This window comes from Sapajus apella, unplaced genomic scaffold, assembly GCF_009761245.1.
Source record: "Sapajus apella isolate SASKATOON/1434 unplaced genomic scaffold, GSC_monkey_1.0 scaffold53, whole genome shotgun sequence".
NCBI lineage: Eukaryota > Metazoa > Chordata > Mammalia > Primates > Cebidae > Sapajus > Sapajus apella.
In genome coordinates this window covers 14992126-15014225 of record NW_022436993.1, presented here as the reverse complement: position 1 = coordinate 15014225, position 22100 = coordinate 14992126, and the positions used below count along the sequence as shown (strand labels likewise).

Genomic DNA, 22100 nt, shown 5'->3' with positions numbered 1-22100 from the left:
CTCTTTTTAAATGGTAGGCACAGGCCTTTGTGAGGGATGCCCTGACCTTTTCGTGGTCGTTTGAGGCCATGGTCCACGGAGTGTGAAGCCTGCGTGGAGAGAATATTTCCTGAGTCTGACACCGCCTGCTTTGGTCAGAGGGATCACCTGAGCTGTGCCAGTCCTCAGCAGCTCCTGGGGATTCGGGCCGGGGCTGAGGCATGCTGGCGGGATCGGGGGTGTGCTGGCATCTGCCCACAGGAGTTTTTTCTTTGCCCCTTGAAGAGTGACTTTCAGTCCCATCCTGGGTGACAACAGCTGTTTTGCATGTTGCCGAGTAATTTCTCTGTGGGTCCTTGTGTCCTAGCGTCGTTCTTTCTCACCTGCCTTACTCTGTTTCAAGCTGCACTGCATGGCGTGTGCAGTGATTCATTGGGGAGAGAAGAAAAAAAAACCAAAAAGCCCATCTGCTTTGTCAGGAGACACCTTCAAACAGATGTTCCCGTGTCCCCTTCACCAGCTGTTTGCAGCCATCCTCCTGGGCTCAAGCCATCCTCCTGCCTCTGCCCCCAAGTGATTATCCCATGGTCCCACCCATTGTCCTGTATGCCGTGGTTCAGGAGGGCCAGAGCTCGGGGTGGGAGGTTGCTGGAATCATCCCATAGCTTAGTGGAGTAGGGACTGAGGAACTCTTGTCCCCTCTCCAGCTGGAGCTGCACATCCATTTTCTGCTGTCACATGCCATCCATGTAGGAGACATTCCTTCCAGACAGGCCCCCAGAGCAGCCTGGCCGACCTTCCACTCCCAGGCTGAGAGTCAGGGAGAGTCTTAACTTTCTCATCAGGCTGGTGTTTCACAGCTTTGTGGCTAGAGGCTGGTGCCGCTGTTCTTCGTGCCGGCCCCTCAACTTTCGCTTCTCTCTGCTGCTGGGAGGCAGCGTCTCGGGGTTCTCCAAGGGCAGGTCTCACCAGGCACGAGCCTGGCATTTCGAGGTCATGGTGGTGGCTGGGACTCTGCCCGTGTGCGGTGGGACTTGGCTGGAAGCACAAGCAGATGAGGCTTTGTTTTGTCCCTTCTTTGTTCAGTTGTTCACTCACTCCTTCATTTGGCGGATGCCGCAGACTGTGCGGGGAGAGAGGACACAACAGAGACCCAGACAGACGGTCTCTGTTTTCATGGCGCTCATATTGGAGAGTGGAGGGGCAGGGACAGTGGGTGATCATCCAGATGATTTTGGAAGCTGATAGGAGCGGTGGGGGAGTGAGAGAGGTTCACGTGAGGCGTGGTGGAGGAGGAGGGCTTGGGGGCTCGGGAGGCCTTCCTGCGGGTGGCATAGTGAGAGCCTGGGCAGGCCAGCCCTGTGGCTGCCCCGGAATCTGGGTGTGTTGGATGGCACCATTGAGAATCGTCATTTCCTGGGACTTTCCACCCGTTTTTCTTGAGAAACTCACTGCCCTTTTAAGTTGCTTGTTTGTTTTAGTAAATGTAGTCAATGAAGCATGAGTCAGTGCAAAACTGTTCGGACATTACCAATGGGAGTAGGTCAGACAGAAAGCTGTGTTCACCTCTGCTAAAATGTAGGTGTAGTTCCATAATGCCTTACAGCTCAGGGGTCTTGTGGCCAGAGGTCACTAGATTTGTGACAGTCCCAGTTTTTCCTATAGATTATATCACCATTGGCTAGACACAGTGGCTCACACCTATAATGCCAATACTTTGGGAGGCTGAGGCAGGAGGATTGCTTGAGCCCAGGAGTTTGAGACCAGCCTGGGCAACATAGTGTGACCTCATCTCTTGAAAAAAAGGAAGGAAGGAAGGAAGGAAGAAGGAAGGGAAGGAGGGAGGGAAAGAAAGAGAAGGAAGGAAGGAAGGAAGGAAGGAAGGAAGGAGGGAGGGAAGGAGGAAGGGAAAGAAAGAGAAGGAAGGAAGGAAGGAAAGAGAAGGAAGGAAACAGAAGGAAGGAAACAGAAGGAAGGAAACGGAAGGAAGGAAGGAAAGGGAGGGAGGAGGGAGGAAAGAGGGAAAGAAAGAGAGAGAAGGAAGGAAGGAAATGGAAGGAAAGAAGGAAGGAGGGAGATTATATCATTATTGTAGAACCTAACATTTTTTTTTTTTAAAGACAGGGTCTAGAAAACAAAAAAAGGAGAAAGTTGTGTTCATTTACCAGTGGCTTGTTGAGTGCCCTCTCAGCTCCCAGCACAGTGCAGGAGTTCCTAGGGTCAAGAAACTCTGGTCTTGGGGAGGGTGGAGGTATAGGATTCCTTTAGAAAAGAGAAGGGACTCGGCCGGGCGTGGTGGCTCATGTCTGTAATCCTAGCACTTTGGGTGGCCAAGGCAGGCAGATCACATGAGGTCAGGAGTTCAAGACCAGCCTGACCAACACGGTGAAACCCATCTCTATTAAAAATACAAAATTAGCTGGACATGGTGGCACATGCCTGTAATCCTAACTACTCGGGAGGCTGAGGCAGGAGCATCACTTGAACCTGGGCGGTGGAGGTGACAATGAGCTGAGATTGCCTGCCACTGCTCTTCAGCCTGGGTAACAACAACCGAAACTCCATCTCAACCAAAAAAAAAAAAAAAAAAAGAAGAGACAAGGGACCCACAGGAGCTCTCTGCCTTTCAGATCCATCGGTTCATGGCTCTACAAATGTCAGTAGTTGCTAAAAATGAGTCTTACAGATTTTAATGTGGCAAAATGGATTTTTTTTCTGAATGTTCAACCAAGTGGATATTAGGAATAATGGTCTGCAGTGCTGAAGGGAGCTTTTATCTTATAATGATTCATTCTTCCTTCCCTTCTAAAAAATAATGTGATTTCTGATAAAACCCAATGTTTCACTTTATATTGAAATGATACTCCATTGAACATTTTATTAGTAACAATTCACTACTTAAATTGCGTATTTCAGTTAGAAGAGACAATTCACTGGGCTTGAAAGAAAACTGCTATTTAAAGTAGGAGATTACTTCTTGATTACTGTGGAGGTTTCTTCATCTAGACATTTTAAACACTTTCCAAACAGTCTTTGTCGTTTTTCTTTTGTAATTGTGGCAAAATACACATGACATAACACATGACATACGATTTACCGTCTGCGTCATTTTTAAGTATCCAGTTCAGTGGCGTTAAGTACATTTCACCTTATTACATGATCATTACCACTGTCTGTCCACAGAATTCTTTTCCTCTTGTAAAACATCCTTGTTTTTACAGTTTCTCTTGCTAATAGATGTTTTACTTAGCTAAGCCATTATAACAGATATCTTACACGTAATATGATTGAATTCTCACCATAATCCTGTAAGGGGCATATTATATATGTGGTTTTTGTTTTGCTTTGTGTGAGACAGTATTTTGCTCTGTCACCTAGGCTGGAGTACAGTGGTGTGATCATGGCTTACTGCAGCCTTGACCTCCTGGGCTCAAGCGATCCTCCCACCTCAGCTTCCTGAGGAGCTGAGACTACGGGTGTGTGCCACCACACGAAGCTAATTTTTGTATTTTTTTGTAGCAACGGGGTCTTACTCTGTTGCCCAGGCTGGCCTCAAACTCCTGGGGTCAAGCAGTTCTCCCACCTTGGCCTCCTGAAGTGCTGGGATTGCAGGCGTGAGCCACTGTGCCTGCTTTGTATGCAGTTTTTACCAACAGACTGAGAGGGGTTGAATAACTTGTTTGAAGTTATACAACCAACAGATGTCGGGATGGGCATTTGGACCCAGCTTCCTCTAAAGCTGAGGCTTTTTCTATTGTTCCACTGTGATTTTCAGTTAGAAGTTTTGATTCTGGCATCTTGCCTTCTGTCAGTAACCGTTTTCAGCGCAGAACAGAATACTGCTCACGTTTTCTCCGACTGTTGGACATGCTTCCTGTGTATTTCAGTGTTCTTGCTCAGTAAGCCTGAGGAGCCGCTGAGCTCCGACAGAACAGGCATCTGTAAAAGCAGCTAAGAATTAAAACCATACTTTCTTTTCTTTTCTTTTTTTGAGGCAGTCTCTGTCATCCAGGATGGAGTGCAGTGGCTTGATCTCGGCTCACTGCAACCTCTACTTCCCCGGTTCAAGCCATTCTCGTGCCACTGCCTCCCAAGTAGCTGGGATTATAGACGTGCACTATCAGGCCTGGCTAATTTTTGTATTTTTAGTAGAGATGGGGTTTCACCATGCTGGCCAGGCTGGTTTCGAACGCCTTACGTCGTGAGATCCATCCGCCTTGCCTCCCAAAGTGCTGGGATTACAGGCAGGAGCCATCGCGCCAGGTCCATACTTTATTTCTGAAGATAATGTAGAAACCTATATTTCTAAAATACAACTACTGTAGATACTTCTAGAACATTCTCCCTCTCTGGAATGTCATGCATTGGGTCTCAACTCTCACAGAAGGAAGTCCATCCCTCCAGTGTTGTGATGACCTTCCTGCCTGTTGAAGATGCTGTCTGCGTCTTTCTTTTATGCAAACGCGTGGACATAACGACCATTTCCTTATCTCATCTGTGGCCGGCAGGGTGTTTAGAGGCAGTTCGTGGAAATGCCACATATTTTCCAAGGTCCCAGGTGGTAGTGCTACTGGATTTGCTAATGTAAAGATGCCCTGATTGGGGGGTGGGGGGACAGGAATTAAGCATACAATTGTGCAAATATTAATAATCTCTTTTACTCTTGGAAGATACAGTCTGTTGAAGAACATGGTGAGGAATTGGCAGGAAAGCATCCACGACTCCTTTACCCTTTGTGAGGCTGTGGTGCTATATTGAGGCGGATCACTCAGATGGGAACACCAACCATATGGTGGAGAAGGGAAGGAAATGTGTTCTTTCCCTAGTTTGGCATGCAGATAAGAAGGAAAGCGCCGCAGAGGCACAAGCTGGCTTCTCATCTTGGCGAGCAGAGGAAGGCCACCAGCACCCAGCCCAGTGGCCTCATCCTATCCCACCCTGACTGTGCCTCCAGCGACCACAGGCAGCTGAATGGTGGAGGACAGGGGGATGCAGAGACCCTTGTGATAAGAGGCGGCTCGGAGAAGGGAAGGCTGTTGTGCTGGGTTTGCTAGAAGCCCTCCCTCCACCCCAATAACAACTCTCTCTTTGACTAGAAGTCCAGTGAAAGGGCTGGGGTGGGAGAGGCCCGGTTTCTAGCACATTTCCATTCGCCTCATGTGCAAAACTACAGCTTCCGCTGCCTGGCCCTCCCAGGTCCCTTTAGCAGCTGGGCATTGCCTGGATAAAGTCCAAACTCTAAGCCCGCTTGCTCTTCACACTCTGGTCCTTCTTCTTCTTCTTCTTCTTTTTTTTTTTAAGATGGAGTTTTACTCTTATTGCCCTAGCTAGAGTGCAGTGGGGCAATCTCGGCTCACTACAACCTCCACCTCCTGGGTTCAAGCAATTCTCCTGCCTCAGCCTCCTGACTAGCTGGGACTACAGGTGCGCACCACCACACCTGGCTTATTTTTGTATTTTTAGTAGAGACGGGGTTTCACCATGTTGGCCAGGATGGTCTCCATCTCTTGACCTCATGATCCACCTGCCTGAGCCTCCGAAAGTGCTGGGATTGCAGGCGTGAGCCCCCGCGCCCGGCCCCACGTTCTTTACTGTCTCCTTCCACACCTACCCAGGCTCCTCCTCTTCTCCACCATCCTTTCATAATCGCACCTTGATAAACTACCTCCTGTGCCCGTTGTACTGAGCTCTCTGCCACCTCAGGCCTTATGCAGAGGCTATTCCCTCTGCATGGAGGACTCCGTTCCCTTCACTCTTCACTCTCTTTCTTTGCATAAATGCTGCTTGTTCTTCCTCTCCATCTGGAAGCCTTCCCTTGGCCCCTGAGCCTGGCCAGCCTTCCCCTCTGTGAGCTCCTGCAGCACTGCACCCAGAATTGGATTGCACCTCAGTCAGAATAGCCTGGTGGCTGGAGTCTCCTTGGACAACCTCAGAGGTTTTAGTCATGGTCGTGGCCCCAGAGTGCAATCGTGTTTGCTGCGGGGCTGGGCGATTGAATCCCACATGGGTCGTGCAGCCCTCTCTGTCTGCCCCTCATTCTGTGTCAGCAACTCTACAAATGTGGAAGAAGAGTGGGAAGGAGCGAGGGGCTGAGGCTCCCGTCTTCCCTCTGGGAGGGTGAGAAAGTGTTCACCATCAAAGTCCCCATCAGTGTCCCTCTCATCCCCCGACTTCTCTCTGCGTCCTTGTCACAGTCAGCAGTGGCTCTGCCTGGCTTGCTGTCTGTTTCCTCGCTTGGAATGTCATCTTCTTGAGGGCAGGGACCTCATTCCTCTGCTTCCTGCTTTGGCTTCCATACATAGCTCGTTCCTTCGGTGTGGAAAAGTAATCAGTATCCATCTGACTGTATGTGAACTCATTCAGTGGGCCGTGATGTACAGGACTTCCCATCTGAGAAAGAGAAAGTCTCCTTTCTAGTTTTCTGTTTTTATTGAGAAGCTTTTAAAAAGACCTTATCAGGCTGGGACCAGTGGCTTACAACCATAATCCCAGAGCTTTGGGATGCCGAGGTGGGTGGATCACCTGAGGTCTGGAGTTCAAGAGCGGCCTGACCAACATGGTGAAACTCGTCTCTACTAAAAATACAAAAAATAGCTGACATGTTGGTGGGCGCCTGTAATCCTAGCTACTCTGGAGGCTGAGGCAGGAGAATCACTTGAACCCGGGAGGCAGAGGTTGGTGAGCCGAGATCATGCCATTGCATTCCAGCTTCGGTGACAGAGCAAGACTCCGTCTCAAAGTAAACAAACAAACAAAAAGACCTAATCAGAACCAGAAAGGGCTTTAAGCTCATCCCTGCTTTAACATTTTTTAAAAATTTAATTTTTGGCTGAGTACGGTGGCTCACGCCTGTAATCCCAGCACTTTGGGAGGCCGAGGCAGGTGGATCATGAGGTCAACAGATCAAGATCATCCTGGCCAACATGGTGAGACCCCGTCTCTACTAAAAATACAAAAATTCGCTGGGTGTGTTGGTGTGCACCTGTAGTCCCAGCTACTCGGGAGGCTGAGGCAGGAGAATTTCTTAAACCCGGGAGGCAGAGGTTGTAGTGAGCCGAGATCCCGCCACTGCACTCCAGCCTGGAGCCTGACAACAAAGCAAGACTCTGTCTCAAAAAAAAATAATAATAATAATTTTTTCCCTCAAACCCAAGGAACTCTCAAGAAAATTTTCATCTGCATTTTTTCCAGCACACAATCACATGTAACCTTGTTTTCAAGGAGAGCCTAATGTTTATTTACTTTATAATTAACATTCTGTTTTGTTTTTTGGTGTGTATTATTTGTTTAGTGATATTGATTTGCATACTATTTCTTTAATTGCCTGATAATTTAAGCCCTTAGGTACTTCTCGTGATAATGCTTCTAGAAACTGATTGTTACTTAACCATCAGCTGACTAAGCAGATATATATTATTTATTTGGGGATTCTATTTGTGTCTCTGGAGTTCAAGGGGAAGCTTCTGTGCACCTGCAATTCTACATGAAAACCCTTGTAGCTCTCCTCGCACAATAGATGATTTCTGATAGCACCAGCATCTCACAGTCTGTGACTTTAATGAGAGGGAAAAAACCTGTAATGTCATGTTCTGCGAAACTCCCCTTTTGGAAGGCAAAAACTGACAGATGTCCTTATTTTTATTCTGCAAAACAGCTCCTTCCTCTCAGAGGAATCAGAGCTTCTAGCCCCAGCAATTTCTCCTCTTAGAAAACTTTTTTTTTGTTTGCTTTGCTTGTGAGACTGTTTCTCCAAATTAATGATTTTGTTTGCTGGCCGCTTGCCCCCGCCCTTCTGGCTCTGCAGAGCTTTGTGTCAGTTGCAGGTTCTGTCCTCAGGAGCGGGGAGAAGGAGAAGGAGTTTAGAATCCCCAAATCCTGGCTTCGTGGTATGTGGAAAGTTAATGAACCACCGTCTGTGCCCAGGTCACCTCACTGCAAGAATGGGAATTGTAATATTTTCCTCACCGGTAGGCGCTTGATAAGCTAACCGGGTGCTTTCAACATATTAAGTGCTCTGTGTATGTTTTGTGGATGGATCCCCATTTGGGGATCTTATTTGCAAGCCTATTGAACAAATAACAGCTATGAAATTTCAGAGGCAAATGGTATTTTATTTTCTCTGTGGAAACCTTGAAGGATAAACAGATACTTTTTTTTTTCTTACGTGAGGTATAGCTAGACTATTTGCATCTCCTTGTAATTGGTAAAAAGAACATTTTACACATTACACAGTCTCAGAGAATGTTCCTGGCCGAAGCTGTTGTCCGTGCTGTGCTGTGTGACATGTTGTGACTGAATTTGCCGTGGGAGGCCTGCCTCAGGCTTTACTCCAGGGAATTCTGCAAACATGATCGTTCTTTTCAGCGTGTGGTAACAGGAAAATGATTGGGAATCTCTGCTGTCAACTGCATATTCTAAGTAAATTCTTTCTTTCAAATCAATTGTGAAGAGTATTAGTAAATACAGATGTCCTTAGGCTTAAAATACGGTTTTTTTGTTTGTTTTGTTTGTTTTGAGAGGAGTCTCGCTCTGTCACCCAGGCTGGAGTGCAGTGGCGCAATCTCGGCTCACTGCAGCCTCCGCCTCCCGAGTTCAAGCAATTCTCCTGCCTCAGCCTGCTGAGTAGCTGGGATTACAGGCATATGCCACCATGCCCTGCTGATTTTTATATTTTTAGTAGAGACAGGGTTTCACCATGTTGGCCAGGCTCGTCTTGAACATCTGACCTCAGGTGATCCACCCTCCTTGGCCTCCCACAGTGCTGGGATTACAGGCATAAGCCACCACTCCTAGCCTTAAAATACAGTTTTGACAAACTATTTTGACTTCTTAAAAAATAAAAGTGAGGCTGGATGCGGTGACTCACCACTATAATCCCAGCACTTTGGGAAGCCGTGGCAGGTGGATCTCCGGAGGTCAGGAGTTTGAGACCAGCCTGACCAACATGGTGAAATCTGTCTTTACTAAAAATACAAAAATAATTAGCCAGGCATGTGGTGGCAGGTGCCTGTAATCCCAGCTGCTTGGGAGGCTGAGGCAGGAGAATTGTTTGAACCTCACTGCAGAGGTTGCAGTGAGCCAAGATTGCCCCATTGCACTCTAGCCTAGGAGACAGGAACGAAACTCCATTGCAAAAAAAAGAAGTGAACATTTAAAGTAATAGAAATGCGTGTGGCTGGGCACGGTGGTTCATGCCTATAATGCCAGCACTTTAGGAGGCTGAGGTGGGAGGATGCCTCAAGCCCAGGAATGCGAGACCGGCCTGGGCAACATAATTGGACCCCATCTCTACTAAAAATACAAAAATTAGCTGGCTGTGGTGGTGTGCATCTGTAGTCCTGGTTGGAAAGCTGAGGTTGGGAGGATCACCTGAGCCTGGGGAGATTGAGGCTGCAGTGAGCCGTGATCTTGCCACTGTATTCCAGCCTGGGTGACAGAGTGAGACCCCATCTCAAAAATAGGAAAAGTAAAAAAGAGAAACATTTAAACCGATGACAAGTTTATGATGGTAAGAAATAAGTTGGTCTTTGATGGATGCTAACAGCATGTCACTGAAGAGATGAGTGTTGAGCACCTTAAGGGAAGGATGCAGGGGCCGGCGGCAGTGGCTCACACCTGTAATCCCAACACTTCGGGAGGCCAAGGCAGGTGGATCACTTGATGCCAGGAGTTCGAGACCCAGCCTGGCCAACATGGTGAGATCCCATCTCTACTAAAAATATAAAAATTAGCAGGGCGTGGTGGTGGGCGCTTGTATTCCCAGCTACTTGGGAGGCTGAGGCAGGAGAATCACTTGAACCCAGAAGGCGGAGGTTGGAGTGAGCCAAGATCATGCTACTGCACTCTAGCCTGGAGGACAGAGTGAGACCCTTTCTCAGAAAAAAAAAAGGAAAAGAAAAGAAGAGGAGACAGGAGTGCTTGGGGTCATGTGGGTTCAGTGTGAACAAGTCAGGCTTTTGCTTTCTTACCAGCTAATTAGATGGCTAAATCCAGAAAAATAATGGGCATGCAGTTATATTGAATTTCTGGCAAAAGTGGCGCAGGTGAAATCTCACGGGCCGTGTGATGCTTTGTCCATCACATTTGCGTTACAGTTCTTTGCTGGCCTGTGGATTGGTTCAAGGGTGATTTCCTGGAGGCCAGGGCCAAATGACATTTATTTCACCATTTTCAGAGCTTGGCATGTAAGAAGTGTTCAGTGAATGATTGTTGAATGAATCGATGATTATTCCTGTAGATGAGATAGAAGAACAGGGACGAAACCGCTAGAATTAAACAGATGGATGTCGGCTGAGCAGCCACACTCCAAGGCCGCTGAGCAGTGGATCAGGACAGGGTAGGGGGCAGCGGGGAGCAGATAAACCCAAAAGGAAATGTCTCGGGATTTTCCACAGGGGTGGGTTAGAACATACTCTGTCCAACATTGAAAGAAAATAGCTTGGATGAACCTGTGGAAGGCCTGCTTACTAAGTTTACATATAGCCAGAAGGTGGATCCAGAAATTTCTGCCAATAATAAATTACATTTAATCTCATACTGATTTCTTTTCTTTTCATATTTTTATGCTTATATTTTAATTTTACTACGCACCCTCTTTAGTTTATTTTAGGGTTTGTAATTCTGATTGGGTCTTGACAGTAGAGAAGAATGTTCTAGAGTCATTTCCAGCAAGTATAGAGGAATATTCTATAAAAAAAGCTTAAGAGCTTTTCCCAGTATACTTGAGGTAAAATATATGTAAAAATGCTAAGTGAAAAGTAGTCCTAGGAAGGTAAGTTACTGCCCTTTTTTTTTTTTTTAATGACTATGAAAACTAGGAAGAACTTCTTTATTCCCCTAAGTTACATTTTGTTTCCATGCTGTCTGTGTGAGCTTGCCTTCTTGAGCTACAGCGGGGTCCCTAAGCCCCGGAACTCCGTCTGTGGCCTGTTAGGAGCCGGGCCACGCAGCAGGAGGTGAGCGGCCGGTGAATGGGCGCAGCTGTATCTGTATTTACAGACGCGCCCCATCCATCGCCCATGTCCCCGCCTGAGCTCTGCCCCCTGTCGGATCAGCGGTGACGTTAGATTCTCACAGGAGCACGAGCCCTGTTGTGAGCTGTGCACACAAGAGATCTAGGTTGCACACTCCTTATGAGAATCTAATGCCTGGGTCTGGGCGTGGTGGCTCACATCTGTAATACCAGCGCTTTGGGAGGCCAAGGCGGGTGGATCACTTGAGGTCAGGAGTTCCAGACCAGCCTGGCCAATGGAGCGAAATCCCATCTCTACTAAAAATATAAAAAGGAGCCGGGCATGGTGGTGCATACCTGTAATCCCAGCTACTCAGGTGGCTGAGGCAGGAAAAGTGCTTGAACCTGGGAGGCGGAGGTTGCAGTGAGCTGAGATCAGGCCACTGCACTCCAGCCTGGGCAAAAGAGTGAGGCTCTGTCAAAAAAAAAAAAAAAAAAAAGAATCTAGTGCCTGATGATCTGTCGCTGTCTCCCGTCACCCTCACATGGGAGCATCTAGTGGCAAGAAAACAAGCTCAGGGCTCCCACTGATTCTACATGATGGTGAGCTGTAGAATTATTTCATTATACTTTACAACGTCATAATACTAGAAATAAAGTGCACAGTAAATGTAATGTACTGGAATCATCCCACACCATCTTCCCCTGAGTCTGCTGCTGGTCCATGGAAAAATTGTCTTCCATGAAACTGGTTTTGGGTCCCCCCACAAATTTGGGGACTGCTGGGCTGTTGGAGTTCCCCGTAAATTTCCCGCCCGGTGGTCCCTCCCACTGTAGCTGTCTTGAGTAAAACAAACCGGACTGAGTTTACCCTTGGAGTTCCCCAACAAAAACAAATGTTCCTTTTTCCATAATGTGAGTCAAAAAAATAAATACATTGTGTTTATTATTATATATTAAACTTGAATTTTATTATTATGTATTAAACTTGTATTTATTATTATGTATTAAACTATCATTATGCATTTAACTTGATTATGTCAAGTGACTAAGCCTTTCACATCAAAAGTCAGTTCCATTCATTTTTCATGACAAATCAAAAGAACTCACATTTAATGTGTCATCAAAATTAATCTCTCCTTGCCCGAAGCACTTGACTCCTGCACTGGAAACCTCCTTGCCTCTTCTCAGACGTTGGCTTCTGTTAGTTTTCTCTCCCTGGTCACTGCACCTGCTGATGCTTAGCTTGTGCTTAGGCAGATTCCTGCTGAATGCAGGGGCCCCAGCTCTTAGTCATCTGGCTTTGGAGCTTCAGTAACTTCAAATTTGGAGGCGTCCCCCTGCTTCTGAAGGGGCTTCCAGCCTTTTGCACTGAATTATACATTTTCCTTACTGGCAGTGCAAGCTGTGATTCCTATCTTGTGTCACTCCACAGAGAAAATGACTTTCAACATTATTTTTTCATAAGCATTACAAGTTAATGTCATGTTAATATTCCTATAAAGCTGTGTTAAAAGTATCTCTTCTTTATCTCCAGAGAAAGTAAAAATGTGCGTCCAGCGGCTCACCTAGAAATTTCATCTGTTAGAAGTAGATGACGAATGTGCAGAAATCTAAGTGGGTTTGTTTGAAGGTTAGGTAACCTTCACAATGGTTTAAATCTGTTACTTTTTTCTGCAAGGCAGTTGCTTTCTTAGCATCTGATCTTTCCCATTTGCCTCAGATGTCTTAGAATCACTCCAAAATTCATATCCTCCTCTGCCTTCTTTGTTCTTTTCACAGTTTTCAGTGGTTGAATGTTTCCACGAAGTATCTGAAGTTCAGTGAGTATGTTCCCACACTTTCTGCTTGACAGGAGCAATCATTTATCCCCTGCTATTTTTAGTCAGGATTAATAATGACATTCATTATTGAGCTATTATTTAAAATTTTTTTCTAAGCCCACATTAGAAATACACTTCTATTTTTGTGTATACTCATGGAACAATGTAAGAAGCATGTGAACTGCCTGGCACGGTGGCTTATGCCTGTAATCCCAGCACTTTGGGAGGCTGAGGCGGGCAGATCATAAGGTTAAGAGATCATGACCATCTTGGCCGACATGATGAAACCCCGTCTCTACCAAAATTAGAAAAATTAGCTGGGCGGGGTGGTGAGTGCCTGTAATCCTAGCTACTTGGGAGGCTGAGGCAGGAGAATCACTTGAACCCGGAAGGCGGAGGTTGCAGTGAGCCAAGATTGTGCCACTGCACAGCAGCCTGGGCAATAGAGTGAGACTCCATCTTAAAAAAAAAGAAGTATGTGAACGTTTTCACTTGCTGTCTGTACCATTAGGATGTCTCTGAACATAAGCAACAGAATGCAAAGGGGAAATCGGCTTAAGCTGTATGTGAGATTCACTGGTTAATGGATCTGATCTCCCAGAGATAGGGTGGGATTACATCTGATTTGATTCAGTAAAACGGCAATGAGATTCAGACCTTGGTCTCAGCCCTGGTGTCTGCCTGATCTCCACGGCTTCCATGCCACAGTCACTTCCTTCTTGGGGTCACAAGATGGCTGCCAGTGATGCCTAGAGCCATTGCTTCCTTGTTTAAGGCGGAGCCAAGTGCCCTAGTCCTACCCAGAGGTGCAGTTAGCGTTCCCCAAAGCACAGGTTGTGTGGGGGTGACGTGGCTCACCACATGAAAATCAAGAATTTACCAGAGGCAAGGGTTGGATGGCTGATGGGAGGCAGCTTCATGTCTGCCACACCAGCTGAGTGTTTAAAAAATAACTTAGCAGCGATTCATCTAAAAACGCTGCCTGTGAGATCAGTGTTCCTAAGAAAATGTAAAAGTTAATTTCTCTGTTTTCATCGTGAGGTGTTCTGACTTGATTTAAACTATTTTCATACCACTAGAAGAATTTCTGTAATTTCTCATAATGGCTTTTTTTTAAAGTAACCGAAACATTGTAAATAGTATTATTTCTGTTTAGAATCTTTCACTAAGCAGAAAATAAATTGCTATAGGAAGAATTACTTACTTTAAAAAATATGAGAATTAACCTGGGTGGCTGAGATTGTGGTGAGCCAATATCGTGCCACTGCACTCCAGCCTGGGTGACAGAGTGAGACTCTGTCTCAAAAAAACCATCACAACAAAAAGAATCTAGTGCCTGATGATCTCTCATCCTTTTTATGCAGAAACTGGATAAAAACTCAAGTCCTTGGCCACGTTCGGTGACTCATGCCTATAATCCCAGCACTTTGGGAGGCTGAGGCAGGCGGATCCTGAGGTCAGGAGATCGAGGCCATCCTGGCTAACATGGTGAAACCCCATCTCTACTAAAAATACAAAATATTAGCTGGGTGTGGTGGCATGCACCTGTAGTCCCACCTACTCTGGAGGCTGAGGCAGGAGAATTGCTTGAACCTGGGAGGCGGAGGTTGCAGTGAGCCGAGATTGCACCATTGTACTGCACCCTGGGCAACAGAGCGAGACTTCATCTCAAAAAAAATAAAATTAAATTAAAAAAAAAAACAAAAAACTTGAGTCCTTGGTATAGGAGGTGATTTCTGAAGCAAACTATTTTTATAATTGATTTTAAAAGATTTTTTTCCCTATGAAAATGATGTGAGGATAAAAGTTTCCTGAAATATTAGCAAGGATTTTAATACTCTTTCATCTCAGTGGTTCATAGCTTCTGTCTCACTTCTGTGGCTCCAAAGAGAACCCTCTCTGACCACAATTACAAATGAAGTAGAAAATTTAAAAAATCTTGTTAGATAGCTTGTATTATTATAATATCACAGAAATAGTGAAACTTCTTTTTCTCTGGAAGAAAATTACTCATCTTAAAGAAATGTGGAGAAATATGGCCACATTTAATTTTAGAGGCAGCTGATGTGGGCAGAAAGAACTGAGCATAGGAGTGAGACAGTCATAGGTTTCAGGGCAAGATGTGCCACAGAGCTAACGGTGAGACCTTGAGAGAATTGCCGAAACTCCATGCATCTCAGCTCCTCTCTGTAAGATAGGGGTAAGAGAACCCGGTCTTATAGGGACCATTTGCCCACATAAGATATTGAAATGAAATGTGATTAGCCCAGTGATCTGCACGTGCTAAGCTCTAAGTAAATGATAGTTATTACCAAAAACATAGGACTGAACAAGAAAAGAAATATCAGAATCCAACTCAACTAGGACATTACTCGATTACCTAAACACTCTTTATCATTCAGTTGTTATGTTGCAGTGTTTTAATTTATTTATTTTTCTTTTTAAATTTTTTTGGAGATGGAGTCTTGCTCTATTACCCAGGCTGGAGTGCAGTGGCATGATCTCAGCTCACTGCAACCTCTGCCTCATGGGCTCAAGTGATTCTCTTCCTCAGCCTCCCGAGTAGCTGGGATTACAGGTGCATGCCACCACACCCAGCTAATTTTTGTATTTTTAGTAGAGACTGGGTTTCACCATGTTGGGCAGGCTAGTCTCGAACTCCTGACCTCAGGTGATACGCCTGCCTCAGCCTCTCAAAGTGCTGGGATTACAGGCGTAAGCCTCTGCTCCCAGCCTAGTCTTTTACTTTAGAAACACATTACAGTTTCCTTAAAAATTTTCTGTATACCAATGCTTTGTAGAAAAGCAGTTGTAAAAAATATGTATATATTTCCATCTATGAATATATATGGAGAGGGAGAGAGGCTGACTTTCAGTTGGGTGGGAATTGTTCTGTCTTCCAGAAGAATGTTTCATTCTTAGACCTGGGTAAGAGGAGCCCCTGCTTTAGGAGATTCTGCCCTGGCCATGTACATGTCAGAAAAGATTTTCTCCTCTCCATCAACAACGAACACCTTGAATGCAGAAAGCACCATGAATGTAGAAAGCCAGCCATGCCCTTCTCTTGGAGCGAGATGTCTGCAGGGTCAAGGACACGGGGTGGAGGACATCTTCTCACCCAGTGCTTGTAAGTGGGTGCTTCCCCAGAAATTCTTGACCCCAGAAATTGTTCTGAAGCGACTTCAGATGTACTTCCGGGGCCCATATGGACTGCTTCCTGGGTCCCTCCTCCCAAGAGCTGGCATCACTGCTGTGGGATGTCTTTAGGCCAAGGCAGGTCTGTGTACCGGTGTGCAGATGGAGCTTGGATCTGCAGGCCAGAGTTCTGGACAGTCAGAGATAGGATGAGAAGCGTCGAGGAGCCCACTCTCCCCATGACGCCATCTTGTGAAGAGTACAAGAATTCAAAATTCAAAACTGGTAGGAGGTAGACCATTCTGTATTGAATCATTTGTTGTTTTGATTTATAACTTTTTTAAAAAATTATTTTTTATAGACTATGAAGACATTATATTCCAGGACATACAGCCATTATAACCAGCTGAGAGTTCGTGGGGCAGTCACTTAATTCCCCCATCTGTAAATGGTGAGCTGGCTAGAACATTGGCTTCCAAATCTGTGCAATCATTAGAGTTACCTGAGACTTTAAAAAATGTTTGTGATTCCCAGGTTCCCCCTGCCTAGCGATGGGGTTTCCACAGGACTGAGTAAGAGCTTGTAATGGTTATGTTTTCAGTGCTCTGCGGGGATGTTGATGATCAGTCATGGCTGCTCTGCTAGATCAACTTCAGTGTCATTCACTTGCCATTCATTCATTCATTCACTTACTTACTTAATTTTTTGAGATGGAGTTTCGATCTTTCATCCGGGCTGGAGTGAAATGGTACGATTTCATCTCACTGCAACCTCCATCCCTCAGATTCAAGTGATTCTCCTGCCTCACCCCCAAGTAGCTGGGATTACAGGTGTGTGCCACCATGCCTTGTTAACTTTAGTGTTTTTAGTAGAGACAGAGTTTTGCCATGTTGGCCAGGCTGGTCTCGAACTCCTTACCTTGTGGTCTGCCTGCTTCAGCTTCCCAAAGTGCTGGGATTACAGGCGTGAGCCACGGAACCTGGCCTCTCTTTTTATTTAATCTTCACTTCAAAGATCCTTTTTTAGTATGTGTGGAGATCAGGGGCTAGTGTTCAGCTGAAGACATTTTGTGTATTAGGCATCTGCTTGAATTTATGTTTTAATTTTTTTAGAGACAGGGTCTTGCCCTGTTGCCTAGGCTGGAGTGCTGTGGTACAGTCATAGTTTACTGCAGTCTTGACCTCCCGGGCTCAAGTTATCCACCTGCCTCAGCCTTCTGAGTAGCTGCAACTACAGGCACCTGCCACCAGGCTCAACTCATTTTTTAAACATGTGTTTACAGGCAGAGTCTTACTGTGTTGCCCAGGCTGGTCCTGACCTCCTGGCTTCAAGCAGACCTCTCACTTTGCCTCTGGGGTAGGGGGGATGTCAGGCATATACTGCCACACCCAAAAGCAGCTGGGGATCTTTTACGACCTGTGCTTTGCCGAGTTGGGGTACACACTAACAGAGAGGCAATTTACACAGAGAGTCCATTTCCTCGAGTCCCTGCAGTGTTGTCAGGTTCCAAGTCTAAGTGAATGCTAAGATAAGAAGCGAAGGGCCAGCAGTAGATGGACATGTGTCTGAAAGAAAGGGGAGGCCGGCTGGCCAATGGCCAGAGCTGTGTGCGGGAGGAGCCCACGGGAGCCGAAATGGGTTAAGGCCGGGCCCCTCTGCGTCTGCTGAAATTCCACCAAGTAGCTGGTGCTTTCTGCATTCACGGTGTTTGTTGTTGATGAAGAGGAGAAAGTCTTTCTGACACGTACAGGGTATTTTCTGAAGACACAAGTTGTCAGTGGTATTCTATTCTGGAGAGAGAGGAATACGCTAAAGAAAGAAACCCAGATATGACAGATCAGGTTTTTCTTTTCTTTTTTTTTTTTCATCACAGGAACAAACAAAAAATGTGAGTGAAAAGAGCAATGAACTTGACATTTTGCAGGACTCATTTTGCCAGAGTAACCATTCTCCATTTCCTTGGAGAATGAGTTGGACTTGGGAGCTCTTCATGGGTAATGATGGCGAAACGAGCCCTGATGTACATAAGCAGTGTGCACTCTGGTCAAATCGACTTTCTCCACTCGTTCATGATGAAGGAGGAAAGTGTGTATGAACTTTTCACTTGGGAAATTAAAAGTGGAGTAAAGTGAGGTTTCAAGTTCCAATGACCCCGTGAGTGGGAGCGTGAGTGGGAGTGAGAGGGTTAGGACTCCAGGCACAGTTTCCCAGGAACCATTTCACAGTGTTCAACTTCAGCATCTCTGCAAGAGAAAACACTGCCTTTAGTTGTTTTTTTTTTTTCTTTTTTTTTTTTTTTTTTGAGAGAGTCTTGCCCAGTCACCCAGGCTGGAGTGTAATAGCGTGACCTCAGCTCACTGCAACATCCACCTCCTGGGTTCAAGCGATTCTCCTGCCTCTGCCTCCCAAGTAGCTGGGATTACGGGCATCCACCACCACACCCAGCTAATTTTTTGTATCTTTAGAAGAGGTGAGGTTTCATCATGTTGGCCAGGCTGGTCTCGAACTCCTGACCACCCATCTCACCTCCCATAGTGCTGGAATTACAGGCATGAGCCTCCATGCCCGGCCTGAAAACACTGCCTTTAGTTTTTCTAGAGCTGAAGCTTTACACTTGGAGTATTACTTTTTAGTTCCTTTAGCATAAAACTCTCACAGATGATGTTGGTGACAAAGCCCCTCATGGTAGGCCCTCCTCTGCCCTTGGAGGGGCTGCCATCCACCTGAGGTTGTGTGACCGCAGCGCCCTCATGCTTCTCTGCCTTTCCAGATGCGGTTCCCTCTCTCTGACATGCTCTTTTCCTTTGCCTTCCTGTGCAGGGCCCAGCAGCCCAGACCCGGAGTGCAGATTGGTCCCGGGGTGCAGCCTGACCAGTATGTCACGGCCAGGGTCAGATAGCAGGGCAGGGCTGTGCTCGCATGGCCCTGGGTCTGGGTCTCTGGCAGGTCATTGGTCATGCTGCATCGTGTCTAAGTGCACCTCTGTCTTCTCACACTGGCCTGGAAGCCACCTGGTTTCAAGGACTGTGTTTTGTCTGTCTTCAGGCCCCTGTTGCCTAGCCTCATGCCTGGCCCCCGCTGTGTTTTGTGAAGTCTAGGTTTGTGGGTTTTATGTGAGCTGTCTTCAAACAGTGTGCTGTGATGCTGCCCTAGGGGCTCTCATGCAGTGGACATGGCGAAAGGGCAGCGGGGATCATAACCGACCATGCTCTCCCTGCCCCTCCCTGCCCGGTCCACCGGCCGCCGTCGGCAGCGCGGCCGGAGCTTCCTTCTGCAGCGTTCTCTTGTGTCCACGCGGCTGTTGTATCAAGCAGAGCTTTGATGTGTTTATTTGTTACCAGAAACGTTAGATCTGCAGACACTTAGTCCACCAGCAGCACCATCCCTCACTCCACAAGGATAAAAAGAGAGAGAAGAAAAGATGCATGGGGGAAAAAGCCTTCAGGGGGTTCATCTCACCCCATAGCCTTATGACGGGGTCCTGCTCCTGCCAGTCTTCCTCCCCGAGATTCAAGTTCACTTCCCCTAAGGCTCCCTGGATTCACCATCGCACATCCCCATGGGGCTTCATGAGATGGGAATGAATCCGGATGGGGACTTCTGCCTGCTTTTTAGGAGGCACTGCTCTTTGCTCCCAACACCACCTTCTTCCCACTGTTTCTTTTCTTTTTGAGTTAAAGTCTCACTCTTTTGCCCAGGCTGGAGTGCAGTGGTGTGATCTTGCCTCACCGCAACCTCTGCCTCCCGAGTTCAATCGATTCTTCTGCCTCGGCTTCCTGAGTAGCTGGGATTACAGGTACACGCCACCACACTCGACTAATTTTTGTATTTTTAGTAGAGATGGAGTTTTACCATGTTGGTCAGGCTGGTTTTGAACTCCTGACCTTGGAATCCTCCTGCCTCAGCCTCCCAAAGTGCTGGGATTACAGGCATGAGCCACCGCGCCTGGCCCCGCCACTGTTTCTTTACCCACCGCTGTTCTCAGTATCCTCCCCGGGAGATAAATCATTCTGCAGGCTCTCTGCCTGCCTGGTGAATTACGCAGTGCTGGCCACGCCCCCAAACCCCACCTCTGGTGAAACAGCAATGCGAACACCGTGGGCCCAGCAACTGTGGGACTTTAAACCGGGCTTAAGGAGAGTGGCCAGACATTGATGCCCACGTACAGACAGATGTGTATGCACATGTCTCCACCATTGGCACACCGTTGGCTCCTTCCTGATTTTAACACAACTTTTAATTTACTTTATTTTTGTTTTTGAAATGGGGTCTCACTCTGTCACACAGGCTGGAGTGCAGTGGTGCGGGCATGGTTCACTGAGTCCTCAACCTCCCAGGCTCAGGCGATCCTCCCACCTTAGCCTCCTGGGTAACTGGGACCACAGGCATGTGCTACCACGCCCAGCTAATTTTCTTTTGTTTGTTTGTAGAGATGAGATTTTGCCATATTGTCCAGGCTGGTCTCAAACTTCTGGGCTCACGTGATCGTCCTGCCTTCACCTCGCAAAATGCTGGGATTACAGACGTGAGCCACAGTGCCTGGGCCACATCTTGCATGTTCTTCACATGTACCCCAAAACCTAAAATGCAATAAAATAAATAAATGGGGGGAAAAAAAGAAACTGTAAAGAGGGCAAAGATTTAGGAAAAAGAAGCCCATTACCATCTTTGGAAATAACTTTTTGAGGGAAGATCTTCCCTTTGTATTTGAAAATGTATCAGTAATAGTCTTCACTAGTTGGAGTGGGGAAGAAAGCTTTGAATTTCACTTTTCAATTGCTTATTACACTGGTTCCTTCCACCCCCTTCCCCAATCTTTAATCTGTTTTTTGTTTGTTTTCCTTTCTTCACTTTTTAGTGGTAGAGTCTTCTTTAAAAATAAATTCTGGCCAAGCGTAGTGGCTCACCCCTGTAATCACAGCACTGGGAGGCCGAGGCAGGCAGATGATGAAGTCAGGAGATTGAGACTATCCTGGCCAGCATGGTGAAACCCCATCTACCAAAAATTAGCTGGGTGTGGTGGCAGGCGCCTGTAGTCCCAGCTACTCGGGACGCTGAGGCAGGAGAATTGCTTGAACCCAGGAGGTGGAGGTTTCAGTTTCAGTGAGCCGAGATGGCGCCACTGCACTCCAGCCTGGTGACAGAGCGAGACTCTGTCTCAAAAAAAAAAAAAAAAAAAAATTTAATAAATAAATTCTTAGGTAGAACCCAATACATAGGAAATGTAGCATGAACTTATAATTTCAGTTTTAGAACATTTATTTATTCTAAATTCTGTCAGTGAGAACGCACATTAACATGCTGCTGTTCACTTTGGTTATTGATCTCAGTGGGGCCTGTGCAGATTGCATTCCATTCCATTTTCCAAGTATTGATTGAGAACCTGGATAAGTTGGGGGGAACCAGACTGAAAAGCACTGGTCAGAGGTGACCTTAATGGAATCCAGCCACGGGACTAATATGATCTGATGCTTAGAGGAAAAGATCTTTATGCCTGGCACTGCCAAAAAGATACTCCCTGGCCCCTGTGTGATCTCAGCCTGGCCCAGCCCTCCCTGCTCTCTGGCTTGTAGGCTGCGGCCACCACCTGGGCACATCGGCTGTGCTGCTTGCTGAGCGCAGGAGAGCAGCAGCGGCCACACTCTCTCCCCGGCTACCCTTGGGTCATTCATTGTCGGGGACATTCCACATCACTGGATTTCTTCTGACCCCTCATCCTTCTGAACACAATTGCTTTCATAATTCCCCTTTAAGCTCTGGAATAGAAAACTAGGTGAATAGGAACCAGTTTATTTGCCACAGTCTATTTGTAATGTCATTCCTGAGAATTTGCAAATGGCCCTGGAGCTTACACTGGGAAGTTTCTTGAGTTGACATCCTTGATCATAATCTTTTATTAGCAGGATATAATAAAACTGTAAGCTCAGACAACCTCAGCATTTAACACAGAGCTACCATAAAACTGCAATTTGGAGGGGCGGATGTGTATAACACACCCCTCCTTTAAAAAAAATCAGCATTGCAAAACATGCTGCTCTTTCTCATTGTGACTCTTATCTCAGTTATGAAGAAATTCATTTTTACTTTCTGAAGAAAGAATACAGTGTCTTAGTTCATTTTCCATTACTTGTAACGCAATAGCTGAAACTGGGTAATTTATAAAGAGCCTTTTCTTTATTTCTTACCGTTATGGAGGTTGGGAAGTCCAAGGT

General features: G+C 46.4%; 1 protein-coding gene across 5 annotated transcripts in view; it reads left to right on the top strand.

Annotated features, from left to right (window-relative positions):
- CAMK1D (calcium/calmodulin dependent protein kinase ID) overlaps positions 1-22100 on the top strand; it is a 462154-nt gene that overhangs the window by 269064 nt on the left and 170990 nt on the right. The window contains exon 1 of one of the 5 annotated variants that reach the window (XM_032244055.1): positions 15701-15884. The exons of the other annotated variants lie outside the window; for them this stretch is intronic. Within the exon in view, the coding sequence (XP_032099946.1) occupies positions 15721-15884 (164 nt within the window). The 5' untranslated portion in view covers positions 15701-15720. Of the gene's footprint in view, positions 1-15700; positions 15885-22100 lie in introns of those variants that run through there. 5 annotated transcript variants of the gene reach the window in all.